Raw genomic sequence first — 12,654 nt, forward strand, 5'->3', positions numbered from 1 at the left:
GCAAGGAGAGAGGAAGGAGGAGGAGGGTGGGAGTAGGGGTGGGAGTAGGGGTGGGAGGGTGGGTATGGTGGGAAGAGTAACTACATTCCTAAAGTTGTACTTATGAAATTTGCATTCCTTAAAAATAAATTTAAAAAAATGTAATTTAAGGTAAACAATCTTCATGTACTTCATATATACAGATTTAGGAACACAGTGATACTTTCTACTCTCCCTTCCCTCCCTTCCTCCTCCTACCTCTCCTATTCCCACTCTTAATTTTTACAAAGATTTTCAGTTTTTTATACTCCTAAGATTAACCCTGTACTAAGAGCTCAACAAACAGTAAGAAGAAAAAAAAAAAAAAAAAACACTGTTCCTCAAGTCAAGAGAAAGACTGTAAATAATCATTGAATCTCAAAATGTCAATTTCATTCCTGTGTGGCCGTTGGGACCACATGGTGAGTGAACCAGCAGAGAAAAGATCTCTCCATCTCTCCCTCTCTCTATTAACTCTGCCTTTAACATAAACAGATAAGTCTTTAAAAAATGATAAACAGGGCTGCCTGCAGTGCTGCCATCCCATATGGGCGCTGGTTTGAGTCCAGGCTGCTCCACTTCCGATCCAGCTCTCTTGCTATGGTCTGGGAAAGCAGTAGAAGATGGCCCAAGTCCTCCAGCCCCTGCACCCCTGTGGGAGACCTGGAAGAAATTCCTGGCTCCTGGCCACAGATCAGTGTAGCTCTGGCCATTGCGGCCACCTGGAGAGTGAATCATCGGATTAAAGACCCCTCTCTCTCTCTCTCTGTGCCTCTCTGTCTCCGCCTTTCAAACAAATAAATAAACCTTTAAAAAAATAAAAATAGGGGCCAGAGTTGTGGTGTAGTAGGTAAAGCTGCTGCCTGCAGTGCCAGCATCTCATATGGGCACCAGTTCAAGTCCCAGCTGCTCCACTTCCAATCCAGCTCTCTGCTATGGCCTGGGAAAGCAGTGAAGATGGCCCAAGTCCTTGGGCCCCTGCACCCGCGTGGGAGACCTGGAAGAAGCTCCTGGCTCCCGGCTTTGGATCAGCACAGCTCTGGCCGTTGGGGCTATTTGGGGAGTGAACCAGCGGATGGAAGACCTTTCTCTCTTTCTTTGCCTCACCTTCTCTCTCTTTGTGACTCTTTCAAATAAAGAAAGAAATCTTTTTTTAAAAAAAATAAATAATAATAACAAAACAAATACAATGGATGAAGGTAGACTTGTTAGCCTCCAAAAGGCCCTGGAGCACTTGATTCTCCACATTGAGAGTTACCGCCAACAGGTAACGCATAAAACAACGCAGACGCTCACCTCTCAGTTTCCATCTCCATTCTTCCTGCCTTCCCTTTATGTTCTTTAAAACCTTTCAGATTTTCCTTCTTTGTGTTACCTTTTTGATAATTTTTAACATATTCCAGCTCACTAATTTATTCTGCATCTCTTTCATCTCTGAGATAACCACTGAAGTCATCTGTTAAGTTTTTTAAATTGCATGTTTTTAGTTGACAAAAGTGCAGTGTGATTATTTTCTGTGAAGAATTACTCACGATGCCTTCTTTCTGTGCTTAGTCATTCTGTGGGCGACAGAATGAAACTTTGAGATTTATATGTGACCCAAGATAAATGTGTGTTTCCAGGGAGGACTTTATGTCATTTCTGCCAAGTGCCTGGGGCACATGGCTGTAGGTTCTTGTCCACACTCCTAGGGCATTGGTCTTGTGCTTATTTCTCTGGGTTCCTGCCTTGAAAATTTGGCTTGATAAGTTACTCTTATATTGTCTGGTTTCTGAAGCTTCTAAGAAGATTTTCAGAAAATATTTAACCTATCATTGCATTTTTAATCAAGAGGGTTGGTCCTGCTTCATAAATTAAACCTTTCACAAAGTCATGTTTTCATAAATTAAACTATTTTGGCATTTCTAAATCACTATAAAGATAAACCTTATTCTTTTTGACACCTGGATAGTACTCCATGATTTAGGTATATCATAATTTATTTACCATACTCCTAACGATGAGTATTTGGAGTCTGACCAACACTGTTGTTTATAAGCGCTACATAAATATTCTGGTAAAAACATGTGCATCCTTAAAACAGATTTCTAGAACTGGATGTACAAGAGCAAAAAGACATATACAATTCACATTTTAATAATTATAATAAGTTTTCCTTTGAGAAGTCTGGACTATTATATGTATTCAACTATATTATAAAAGAATGCACATTTATATAAACGGCATTAATCCTCTGTCATGTGTTATAGTATCTTTTTCCACAATTTGTCTTTTTATTCAGGGTATAGAAGTTTTGTTTTGTTTTGTTTTTAAAGATTTATTTATTTATTTATTTATTTGACAGGTAGAGTTACAGACAGTGAGAGAGAGAAACAGAGAGAAAGGTCTTCCATCCAATGGTTCACTCCCTAAATGGCTGCAACGGCCGGCGCTGTCCCGATCCGAAGCCAGGAGCTAGGTGCTTCCTCCAGGTCTCCCAAGCGGGTGCAGGGGCCCAAGCACTTGGGCCATCCTCCACTGCCCTCCCGGCCACAGCAGAGAGCTGGACTGGAAGAGGAGCAACTGGGACTAGAACCCGGCACCCATATGGGATGCCGGCACCATAGGCGGAGGATTAACCAAGTGTGCCACGGCGCCGGCCCCAGAAGTTTTTAATATAATGTCATTTTCAAAAAGCTCACTGAAAATGGAATTAAGAGAAATCTACTTTGGTCAAACACATTTGAAACCCATGTATACCTTTTTTATAATGTGCATTTCCATGAACCTCTTAAAGACTCCTTATATATACGAACTAAAAAACTTTTTCAACAGGGCTAGCATTGTGGCATAGCAGGTTAAGCCACCATTTGTGATGCCTGCATCCCGTATTAGAGTGCCAGTTTGAGTCCTGGTTGCTCTACTTCCCATCTAGCTGAGAAGGCAGCAAATGATGGCCAAAGTACTTGGGTCCCTGCCACCCACATGGGAGCCCTGGGTGGAGTTCTAGTCTCCTGCTTTCAGCCTGGCCCAGCCCCATCCATTGTGTTCATTTGAGGAGTAAACCAGTAGATCGACAATCTCTTTCGCCATCTCTCTTTCTCTCTCTCTCTCATCACTTGGTCTTTCAAATAAATAAACCTCAAAAACTTTTTTGCAACAAAATAAACTTATCTTTTGACTCTATTTTTCCATAAACTTTATGAAGAATCCTGCTATCCATCTTTTTCTCTATTGTTCTCTGTCCATTATGTTTTATTTATCTATTGTTCATATTCGTATCTGGTATGTGTTACACAAGCATTAATGAATTCACTTTAATAACTGAAACAGTTGCAAATTAACTTTTAAAGGTCCTACAAAGTACAAATACTTAATACCTGGCCCTTTCCAGAAAAAGTTGGTAAACCCCAGGGATAGAGCAAGAGATTAAATGACCCCACAAGTGAACAGACAAATCCAAGAGGGACAACTTGCCTGGCCTCCTCATTAGTGTTATCTAAAAAAAAAAAAAAAAAAAAAGGAAGGGGCATTATACTACATTAAAAGACCAATGAGTGATAATCCAAAGGAAGTGAAATCTTTGGTTGGATCCTGGAAAAAAAAAAGGAACTGCAAAAACCATTTGTGACAAATACATTTGAATATGGACTAGATACTAAGATTAATGAATCATTATTAATTTTCTAACTACAACAATGGCATTGTGGTTACACAGGAGATGAAGTAGTCTCCTATTATGTAATCTCCGTTTCAGGAGATTTCTGCTGCGATGCACTAGGAGTAAAGCATAATAACACTTGCAATTTTCAAATGCTTCTACAGAAATGTACACACATACAAACACAAATAGATAAGGTAAATATGATTTTTAAGGGGCTGGCATTGTTAAGCCACTGTCTGCAGTGCTGGCATCCTATACAGGCATCGGTTCAAGTCCCAGCTCCTCCACTTACCATCCCACTCCCTGTTAATGCACCTGGGAAAGCAGCAGAAGATGGCCCAAACACTTGGGCCCTCTCATCAACCTGGGAGACCCAGAAAAAGCTCCTGGCTCCTGGCTCCAGCCTGGCTCAGTCCAGACCATTGTGGCCATTTGAGGACTGAACCAGTGGATGGAAGATCTCTCTCTCTCTCTGTCTTTCCTTCTCTTTCTGTAACTCTTTCAAATAAATAAATAAACATTTTTGAAAAAATTTTAAAAATATGATTTTTAAAAGTAACAATAGTTGCAGCTATGTCAGGAATACAGATATAAGCACTGTATTTCTGGCACATTTCTATATATTTGAAAATCTTTATAAACTAAAAAGGCATGTTACAATACAGTATGTATCCTATAATCACATTTCTATGTAAATTTGCATATATTTATAAATACCTATAAGAATATCATTACAAAGTATTAAAATTAGTAATTTTTGGGCTGGCGCCATGGCTCACTTGGCTAATCCTCCGCCTGCGGCACCGGCACACAGGGTTCTAGTCCTGGTTGGGGCACCGGATTCTGTCCCGGTTGCTCCTCTTCCAATCCAGCTCTCTGCTGTGGCCTGGTGAGGCAATGGAGGATGGCCCAAGTGCTTGGGCCCTGCACCCGCATGGGAGATCAGGAGGAAGCTCCTGGCTCCTGGCTTCAGATCAGCCCTGAGCGCTGGCCATGGCGGCCATTTGGGGGGTGAACCAATGGAAGGAAGACCTTTCTTTCTCTCTCTCTCTCTCTCTCTCTCTCTCACTAACTCTGCCTGTCAAAAAAAAATTGGCAATTTTTTGGCAGTTCAACTACAGGTAATAACGCTACTTTGTTCTTAATATTTCTTTGTATAGTTTTAGTATTTTACAGGAAATATGCATTACCTTGATATATTTGAGGGAAAAAAAAACTTCAGGAAGCTTTTTATGGAAGACTTAAAGGTAAACTGTTCAGGTTTGGAATGTGTCATGAGTTATCATACTCACTGCCCCGCTAAAAGAAACATTATGGTACAATGATCCTATAGACCAGAAAAACGCACTTCCAAAAGTGAGCTTCTTATATGTTCTCTCAAGAAGCTCACTTAATCTGCACAGGCTTACTAGCAAAGGGTTATCAGTTTTAGCTAACACGTTTGTAAGTAACGCCATAAGAGTTTTTACAAAGGTGCCAAAAGGTAAAGATCCTTTGAAATGCCATTTTCCCCCTAAGCACTGAGTTGCTTATACTTTAAGAACCTTTCTTTCAATGTGCTTTACTTCATTTAGAAAAGCAGTAATCAAAAAGCAAATGCGAAAAGTAAACATAGATACTAACTTTCACTCTTCCTTGAAGAGGAGGAATCACCAAGTGACGATTATCTTGTATGTCTTCAAATAAATCATCTTCATTGAAATCCAATGGTTCACTCTAATAAATTTAAAAAAAAAACACAATAACGGAAATAAATTGAAAATTCCTAAGATTAGCAAAATGCAATTAAAGTCTATCCAGTCAAGGAGCCCTTTCCCACGTTACACAGCATTATTTTAAAAACAAATTATAAAAACAGTAGCAACAAAATAAAAGGTAACATATATTTTCCCATCATCACCTTGTAACTAGAAAAAAATCATCATGATTACTACTATTACGACCTAACATTTGTATGCTGCTTTATAAAGTGTCAAGCTCACTGAGATTTTTATATAGATCAGAAACTTCAGGAGTGTATTTTTCCTTATGCCCAAGATCTCAAGATATTTTGAACTGTTACTTCTTTGAATAAAGCAGTTTCCCTTCATTTTATTCTTTAATTAATCCAATATTATCATGTTTATTTGTATAAAATGCAATTTTCAGAAGCAACAATACAGTTATAATATTCTTTAACAACCACAGGATACTATATTTCGAATTTATATCAAAAGCATGGTCAAATTGTATTAACATTTGTTGAAATTAGATATATATATACATATATAAAGATCCAATCTATGTTTTTTAAAACCCCAAAGTTTACATAAGAAATCACAAGCATTTAAATATTGTATCAAAAGTGCAAGCACTTGCATTTTCTAAAGTGCTTCTTCAAGTAACATACAGTAAGTAAACAGAACTTACTGAATAGTTTATGCTGCCAAGATCTGTTAGTTTAAATGAAGTCAGGCAATCTGAGTTCAAGGAGTTCTTAAAAAGTACCAACACTTGATCAGTTCCAGTTCCAACAAAATCATCTATCAGTACTGAATTAACTTTTTCCCACTTAGCAGCAACCTGAAAAGAGTACATTAAAGGAGGAATAGCAAATTAAAGAGAATCAGATATGAGACAAACTAACAAGTCTGTTTCTTGTAGTTATACTGAATCCTCAGTCTTACAAATGAGTAATGAAAATGATATTGTATATACTAAACTAAGGAACTGGGAGATCAGAAAACATAAGGAGTTATAATAGCTTTACAAATAGCAATGTACTTAGATTTAATATTTTATTAAGGTTTGCCCAGGGATGCTCACATTCCTGATTTCTACATTAAAATTTGACTATAATTTATTTATAAATTCTAACACTTCTCATGACTAAATCTTTTGGAAATTCTAACATTTATCATGAGTAAAACTCTAGTGAAGAGTCTTCCTCTAGCACAGATAATTTAAGGATGACCCTCATTCCCATGAACCTTAATGAATATGCATTTATGATCAGACCAATTACCTGAGGAATTCAGTAGCACTAGGCAAACGGAAGGTACAGGTAGGCACTTTGAGGGCTTTTCAAAACCAAAATGAACTTAATACCATAAACCCTCATGGGGGCAGAGGGGATACAGCTACTATCAGGGGCTCACAAGGTGGAACACCTAGAAGTATCCTAGCTTAATGGAATAATCTGGTCTATATAAGATGCTTGAGACCCAAAGTTTAAAAGACAACGTCTTAAAGGTACATAAAGTGCAAAGCCTCCAGACTGATGTCCTGGAAAAATACCACCGTGGAGATCTGATCCCCTCCTTCCTAAGGCCAAAAAAGCTAAATCTCTGCTCAGAACCCCAATAGCACAGACACATCATGTAGATGATTCATGAGGGTGGCCAGAAGTTGAGCAATTACACTTAGTTCAGCAGTTAATATTAACAAAATATGATTGGTTTTACAACTGAAGTGAGGCTGTAATGTGATGTACGTAACCAATGATCACTTGTGCCCCTATAAAGCTAATTTCTCAAGCTGTGATTCTTCTCTTGTACAGGGAGGCGGCTTGTTAGTAGACCCATCAGCTCCCTAGCTCCCCTCCCCCACCCCACACACAAGTATCATGCCGTCTAATGAACTATGGGAAGAGATATTAGCAATAAGAATGCGATAGGCATGCAAACACCACAGCTGTGCAGACGCAGTCTCAATCTATAGCTCTCGAACTGTGCTACCCAATAGAAACAGTCAAGCCATAAATGCCAGGCATATTTATAATTTTAAATTCTCTAGTTGAAATGGTGATTTTTAATATATTTAACCCAATATATCTAAGACATTACTTCATTTTTTTTTTTGACAGGCAGAGTGGACAGTGAGAGAGAGAGACAGAGAGAAAGGTCTTCCTTTGCCGTTGGTTCACCCTCCAATGGCCGCTGCGGCCGGCGCACCATGCTGATCCAAAGGCAGGAGCCAGGTGCTTCTCCTGGTCTCCCATGCAGGTGCAGGGCCCAAGCACTTGGGCCATCCTCCACTGCACTCCCTGGGCCACAGCAGAGCTGGCCTGGAAGAGGGGCAACCGGCACAGAATCCGGCGCCCCGACCAGGACTAGAACCCGGGGTGCCGGCGCCGCAGGCGGAGGATTAGCCTATTGAGCCGCGGTGCTGGCCAACATTATTTCATTTCAATGTAATCAATACATATTGAGATATTTGACCTTTAATCTTTACTGAGACTTTGAAGTTTGGTGTGTACTTTTGACATTTATAGCACATTTTAATTCAGATTACCCACATTTCAGATGCTGAATAACCACATGTGACTAGTGGCTACTGCATTAGATAACAGTTCTAGAGCAGATCAACCTCTATCAACAACACACCAACATCTATGCTTCAGGTATACCTGGCAATGATCTTACTTTTGAAATGCCTGCTACACACACTGTCAGAACTTGCAGAGACAACTTCTATGCAAGAGAGCAGGCCTAAAAGCTAGTCATGCATTCCTCTAGGCCAGTTTTATTTCAAGTCCTAAGGATGGATTAAACATTATACCTGAGGCTTTTATGAAGGGCTGATCTGGAAACACACCAACCCTGATTTTCATTACTTACTCTAATTTATGCTTGTCTGTATTTCTCCTATCTTTGTAAGCTAATTCCTTCTTGGAAGGAGGTGGTCAAAGGGCAGATGGATGAATGAGAGCCACCCCGAAGGAAGACTGCTTCTGCTGCTTTCTGTTTTGGGGCAAAACTGCTACCAAAGACAGCAACTTATTATTATTATTATTAAGACTTATTTATTTATTTGAAAGTCAGAGTTACACACACACAGAGAGAGAGAGAGAGAGAGATCTCCCATCCATTGGTTCACTCCCCAGGTGGCCACAATGGCCAGGGCTGGGCCAGGCAGAAGCCAGGTGCCAGGAGCTTCTTCCAGGTCCTCCCATGTGGGTGGCAAGGACCCAAACACTTGGGCCCTCTTCCACTGCTTTCTCTTCCCAGGGCATTAGCCAGGAGCTGGATCAGAAGTGGAGCAGCTGGGAGTCAAACTGATGCCCATGTGGGATACTGGCATCACAGCTGGTGGCTTTACCCTCTACACCAAAACATCAGCCCCAGCATTTTATTTATTAACACAGTATTTATTTTGTTTACTAAAACCTCTTAATAATACTACAAACAATAAATTCCTTTCAGAACTCAATGCTAGAAAAAAATACTCTCTTGTACTACATTCCATTCATTTGGAACCTACCGTATTTCCTTTTTTTGCTTTAATTGCTCAACAAAGTGTCATTGCTCAGATGCAGTTAGTTCCTTTACCCAAGGATGTCTGACATGATTATTGCCTCTTCCCTTGATTTCCAGCTCTTAGCCTGCATCCCTGTTTTCCAAGTACTTGGCTATTTTCCTCTAAGTCACATCCTTTTTAAGTAAGTGGGCATAAATGTAACACCAACATAGAGGCAGGAGTTGCCAAATGCCCAGGGTTGCCAGGGTAGAGGCCATTTTCAAGCGCTTGCAGATGTCAGCGTGTGACCAGTTTTCAAAACACGGTATGTGAGAACAGCAGGACGGTGCGGAATCCCCGAAGGGGTGGCTCAGGGAGTGATTTAGTAGGGACTGCACGCATTTGTGCTCCACTGTAGACAGAGAACCCTAAAACACAAATTCAAGTCAGAGAGGCAGCAGTTACAGACCCATCCATGGGGACGGATGCAGTCTATGCTTCGGGTGACTTCAGCGTGACAGAGCTTTACAATGTCCAAGCAGGGGACCCACTTCAAAGCAGTGAGTGAGGACTCTAGTCCATTCAATGAATGGGGTGCAACGGAATGTTTTTCCTTATTCAAGGGAATGTTTTTCCTTATTCAAGGGACTGTTTTTCCTTATTCAAGTGACATCCTTGGGTAAGTGCAAGTAATTGGTGACAGCCCTAGCCCTTGTCTAACATAAAAACCGCTAGACTTACTGAACTCCTTCTGTGTATTAAGCACTGTGCAAGACACTTTACAATGTCATTGGATTTATTTTCTCCCCTCTTAGAGGCAGGATGATCCCAAATTCACAGAAAAAAATAAGTTCACAAAAATTAAACACATTCCTTAAGGTAACACCAGTAAGTGGCTCAGCTGGGATTCAAACCCAGGTTGTGTTCTTTCCATTACTCTAACCCTGATAAGGATTATAGCGTATATCAGATGTTTCCCTCCTACCATTTCCTGAAAGGAAAAGAAAGTAGAAAAAGACAGAAAATGTTATTTTCCATATAAGCTCCAAATAAAGCACAATGTGCTCTTAAAAGATTGCTTTCAAAAAGAAGATAGGAAAGCTTTCAAGTTAGTTTGCTTTGGAGAATTTAAGTTCTCTATGTATTATAGAAGTTGAATATGGATTACAGAGATTGAATATAATCCCTATTAACAGAAATGGAGTTTATAAAGCAAAGCCAGATAAAGCCTAATTCAAGTGTGGCATTTCCCCATACACAGAATAATGATTCACATTTTAAAAGGCAGTTTGAACTTTCTAAAACATCTATCAATACTCCAGAGCAAGGTGATAAAATGATAAAAAACTGTAGTTGAGCTTCTAGTTAGGGCACACAAGATAAGGCAGCGTCTATTTTTTCTTAAATATCACAAAATCTTAACAAGTTGTATACTGTACTAATTTTAGAAAAGACACTCCTGACTAGTAAGAATTTGTCTTGATGTAGAAACACTGCCCATCACTTAACTCAATGAGCTGATGTACATCTTAAACCAGGAGGATGCAATATTACTAAAACAAAACAAAACAAGAGTTAGAGAAATACTATGGGTGGAGACACCCATAGTTATAAACCTCTAATTTCCTGTTCATTTCCTATGCCTTTTTTTTTACCTGTTACTGAACACTGAATACCAGTGAGTACTTTAAAGCAATTTCTAAGCCTTAAAGTCGAAGAAAAGATTATGTGAATGGCTTTGTCAAAGCTCAGCTCTGAGCTTTAAATTATAACAAAAGTCTCTCAGCAAGTTTTTATAAAAAGTAATGCTACTTGTACTAGAAAATAGTTATTTGTCTCTAAAGGGAGAGTGACATTTCAAAGAAATCTGCATGTTTAATTTTCAGAAATTAATTAGAGAAAGTTAAATTTAAAGTAGACAATTATCAACTTTCCAAAAGTTGAAAAACTGATTTGAGTTTTCTAGAAAGGAGTAAGATGTCAAAATACTAGTAATACTAATGTAAGTGAAAATATGCATTTAATTATTATCACATTAATACAAACCAGAAAGTCATATTAAAAGATAAAATCAGTTATATATTTATACATTTCTAAACAACTGAAAGGGTTATGACTCAAAATGGCAAGGCAAAAAACAAAACCTCAATATCAAGTAGCATTCAGATAATATTAAGAAAAAAGAACAGTATAATAATATACAACATGATTTTAAAGACAGCACTAAAAGTTGACTTAGGTAAGACTCTAGGATGAATTCCACGATGCCCAGGAATGGTCTAATTACGAGAGTAAGTACTGTACCTGAAAGTTCTTTTTCCAAACAGCACAAGCATCATTGGACCTAAATGATACAATGAAAAAGAGGTTTTCTTCACCTGAATCCATAAGTTGAACTGCACAGGGATCGCCAAATGGAAGCTGGCATACCCTTTTAGGAGTCCCGTTTTGGAATGAAATCAGCTGATTTTTTTGAGTAAGGGCAAGCAGAGATATTCTTATCTGGTTGTTGACGATTTCGGTCGCGCAGACATGCACACAAGTCACACCGCTATATGCAGCAGGGATAATATATGCTTCACTTAGTATTTCCTTACTTTCAAGTGCATATAAACAAAACTTGGTATTCCAAATTGCATAATCTGGTTCTGAAGGCTTCTGGGATCCTTCCTCAGAAAAACAGCGTTTCTTTACTCCTAATAAAACAGTACCTAGATTTCCAATCTCCCCTGCCCATATAACAGAGGAGAAGGTGTCTGACACACTAACAATATTGCCAGTTTTGGAAGAAATAATGAATAATGTGCTGACACACTGCCATAAAACTAAAGGGCCATTAAGGACCCTTATGCTGTCCTTCAACTCATGGTCTACTTTAAAACTCAAACGCTTTTCAAATTTATTAGTACTGTGAAGAAATAGTAGCAAGTATTGGATAATATTACTATTTTTATTGCTTTGTAACACAATGTAAGGGAGGTTGATTCCAGTTCTGAAATCAGATACACAGTTGCAACATGTGATTTTAAAATGAGAGTTTTTTTCTTTCTTTAATCTGAATATTCCAATGGACTTCTGAACAAATGTTCTTGTTCCTGTGTCAAAAACCATTCTTCGGACTTGTAATATGGGTGTTTTTACAGGTCCTTTATCTGCAAAATTTCCCTTACACAACTGAAAAACAAGGACTTCCCCGTTGTAACACAAGAGCCTTTCTTGGTCATCAGATGACATTGCTTGTTTGCTAGTCATTCCACAATATCTACTCTTTGTGCTGATCCAATTTTGAAATGCAAATTGATTCCAGTTGATGCTATGAAACCTAAAAAACAAATGAGAAGAACTGCCATGAGGTAAGCAGAGTTCAAAAGAAAACACATGTTTCTGTTACAGAAATATCACATAAGTAACTACAATTTTATTTTAAAAAATTGTAAGCTTTTTTAACTACTGTGCCATCACTCTTCAGAAAAAAAGATAACCCAAATATTTTTTCTATACATCTCCTTATTCTAAAAGTTTGCTAAAAATGCAAATAGCCAATATCAAAAAAGCTAACGTCTCATGAGCATGTATTCATTTAAAGCTTCAGCAGCTCTTTAAAATGACTTTGAGGATTCTTTCTGGCTCAGGGAATTTCTTAAGTGTTCTACTTTTCTCTGCTTCAAATCTACCAACTCTAATCTGGTTCTGCACCCTCTGCTTTCATCCCTTTAGAATGGCAATTCAGTTAGTCACTGGTTTACTTGTCTAGGAGCTCAGTCTCTCCCCAAATA

General features: G+C 38.7%; 1 protein-coding gene across 5 annotated transcripts in view; it reads right to left on the reverse strand.

The window, feature by feature from the left end:
* FANCB (FA complementation group B) overlaps nt 1-12,654 on the reverse strand; it is a 37,395-nt gene that overhangs the window by 15,058 nt on the left and 9,683 nt on the right. For all 5 annotated transcript variants that reach the window (XM_002719930.6, XM_051827591.3, XM_051827590.3 and 2 more), the window contains 3 exons: nt 11,183-12,200; nt 6,071-6,223; nt 5,285-5,377 (listed from right to left, as the gene is read on the reverse strand). In XM_002719930.6, coding sequence (XP_002719976.4) covers nt 5,285-5,377; nt 6,071-6,223; nt 11,183-12,200 — 1,264 coding nt within the window. The remainder of the gene's footprint in view (nt 1-5,284; nt 5,378-6,070; nt 6,224-11,182; nt 12,201-12,654) is intronic.

This window comes from Oryctolagus cuniculus, chromosome X (genome assembly GCF_051225735.1).
Source record: "Oryctolagus cuniculus isolate XC-2025 breed Fujian yellow rabbit chromosome X, ASM5122573v1, whole genome shotgun sequence".
Taxonomy (NCBI): domain Eukaryota; kingdom Metazoa; phylum Chordata; class Mammalia; order Lagomorpha; family Leporidae; genus Oryctolagus; species Oryctolagus cuniculus.